Below are 2,529 nucleotides of genomic sequence, written 5' to 3' on the forward strand. Positions count from 1 at the left end.
CAACAGAAACATATACAATGTTTTCGAGACAACTCCTTATCTAGAATGATTGTCCATTTTCACCTACATTATTATATGAAATCATGTGATATAACTCAGTGCCATTACTACTTTTTATTCTGATATCTAAGAGAGAATTGTTAGCATAATTGTGTCGAATCAATACGACTTTGTTCCAATAGTAAAGTACAGATTCAGTCCCTGGGGTTTACACCCAATCTCATTTCAGTCCTCATTTGAAAAAATTCAACAGTCCAGTCCCTAACGTATTCAATTGCTCATAATCAAGACCCTGGCACTAACTGAAAATTTCAAGTATATGGTTCGCATAAACGGGTATGTGGTTTCAGGTAACCAAGTCAGATACGCCTAATCCCATACATGTACCATATCACCGAAAATTTTAAACCAAATCCCAATCTCGGTCCAATATTCATCAGGCTTCGAACATACCCTTTCTTCAACGTTTCGGGTTTTTGGTACATCCGTCAAACTCGAGTTTTTTTTTTTTTTTTTCATTCCAATATTTAGATGAAAAAATTGTTGGTTGGTGAGTTGGGCCTCTGTCACCATTCACTGGCCCATTTCAATAGTAAACCACTTCCTTGTGCCCAAACACTTTCTTCACTCAAATTCCTTTCTCACTTTTAAATTTTGAAAGGAAGTACAATTAATTGTGCCCTAAAAAACAAGATGCTCATTGTAAAGCCACAACAGCACTAGGATAAGAATTCCAGTTAAACACCAACCTACACTTCAATTAATAATCAACTTCTGATAAATTATTTACTACTTATTGTAATTTTAATCCACAATGTTTTCCTCAAATCACATTCCATGTTCCACCAATGTCTCCACTCCAGATTCTTTCTTTAACCATGAAGAAAGTAACCTTCACTTCAACAACCCATTTATCTCCAGCAACTTTGCTACCCAGCAACAGTTTTCTAATGGATCAGGTTTACAACATTATGACCAGCATCAAGATCAAGATCATGATGATCTTTTAGAGTCAATAATATCACCCAACAAGAAAAAGATTACAACCTCGATGAAAGATGGGCACAGTAAGATCTACACAGCTCAAGGGCCAAGAGATAGAAGAGTGAGGTTGTCCATTGAGATATCCAGAAAGTTCTTTTGTCTTCAAGATTTGCTAGGGTATGACAAAGCAAGCAAAACCCTTGACTGGCTCTTTGAAAAGTCTTTAACTGCTATTAAAGATTTGGTTAAAGAAACCAACCAGTGTTCATCATCTACCGTGATCACTGATCAATCTAGAGTGAAGTTTTTGGAGACCATGATGGGAGATTCAGTGGAGGAAAGTGGTCCAAGAAAGAAGAAGATGACACAGAGATGCAAAGGGGGGATTCAAGATGGTTGTTCAAGGTATCAGTTAAGGGTTGATGCAAGATCTAGAGCTAGAGAAAGAACAAAAGAGAAGTTACTTGTGAAGAAGTTTGTTGATCAAGAAAGTTGGAAGATGTCTAAAGATTCAAGCTTTTTGATTGGAGGGTTCATGGGAGATCCGGTGGTTAATGATTTGGATCTGGAATAGGTTGTTCAGTTATGCTTATTGGTTGAACATACTTGAAGTGTTGATCATATGGAGATATATATTCTTGATTGTTTAGCACAACCCTTTTACTAATTGTTTGTTTGTTTGTTTTTTTTTTGGGGGGGGGGGGGGGGGGGGGGGGGGGGGCTTTGGTTAACAGATTTGTGTAAGAATTGATGAGAAGAAAATCATTAGGGGGTCTTGACAGGCAGCAGCCTAATGATGAATGAGGATCATCAGGTGTAATTAAGTTATGGTGGAGTTGCAGCTATATAATTGTAATAATGTAAGTTCATAGTGTTGTTGATTATTTATTTAATCATTTTAATTATGATTATGGGTGTTTGATTGATGTGGAGATACATATCAAACCATGATACATTGAGAATATATATTTATAGCTCTTTGTGAAGACCTAAAAACATGATTTGCAAAGGGAGAAATCACATGAAAGGTCTTTGCCCTAATTGTTTAAAAATAGTCATTTTGACTAAGTTTTTAGTAACAAAACCAATTGTTTAAAAGATAGCCCCTTTTGACCAAGTTTTTAGAAACATAAAAGTTTGAACAAATTCAAAGTGTAGAGTCTTTTAACTCTATAAACATGTGGCACCTCGCATCCACTTGTATGATGACGCACGAGAGCGTAGATGGAGATATACATGGAAATGGCGTGCACGCTTTAGTCAATGGGAGATGACATCTAGCACCGCGAATGTAGTTTTCTAAAGGTGTTTGAAACCCAAAATGGGGAGATGACAAGTGAGAGCATCGTTGTCGATTTCTTAGAGCAAAGAAAGCACCAATGATGATCATTCTTAAGCCTAAATTGCGTGGATAGTAATATTTATGTTCATGTGATTTTTTAGGGCAAAGAAAGCATCAATGGTGATCATTCTTAAGCCCTAAATCGCGCAAATAGCAATATCTATGTCCATGTGATTTTTTAGGGCAAAGAAAGCACCAGTAGT

General features: G+C 36.6%; 1 protein-coding gene across 1 annotated transcript; it reads left to right on the forward strand.

The window, feature by feature from the left end:
* Nucleotides 1–671: 671 nt before the first annotated feature.
* LOC110912405 (transcription factor CYCLOIDEA) lies at nucleotides 672–1,892 on the forward strand. The gene is made up of 2 exons (XM_022157099.2): nucleotides 672–1,558; nucleotides 1,719–1,892. Exon 1 carries the CDS (start codon nucleotides 815–817, stop codon nucleotides 1,556–1,558), a length of 744 nt encoding a protein of 247 aa, XP_022012791.1. The 5' UTR covers nucleotides 672–814; the 3' UTR covers nucleotides 1,719–1,892.
* Nucleotides 1,893–2,529: the final 637 nt, after the last annotated feature.

The sequence above is a fragment of the Helianthus annuus genome, chromosome 15, assembly GCF_002127325.2.
Source record: "Helianthus annuus cultivar XRQ/B chromosome 15, HanXRQr2.0-SUNRISE, whole genome shotgun sequence".
Lineage (NCBI taxonomy): Eukaryota > Viridiplantae > Streptophyta > Magnoliopsida > Asterales > Asteraceae > Helianthus > Helianthus annuus.

What these genes read in the sequence shown, in the direction of transcription:
- LOC110912405 (XM_022157099.2), top strand. Translation starts at nt 815, where the DNA reads ATGTTTTCCTCAAATCACATTCCATGTTCCACCAATGTCTCCACTCCA.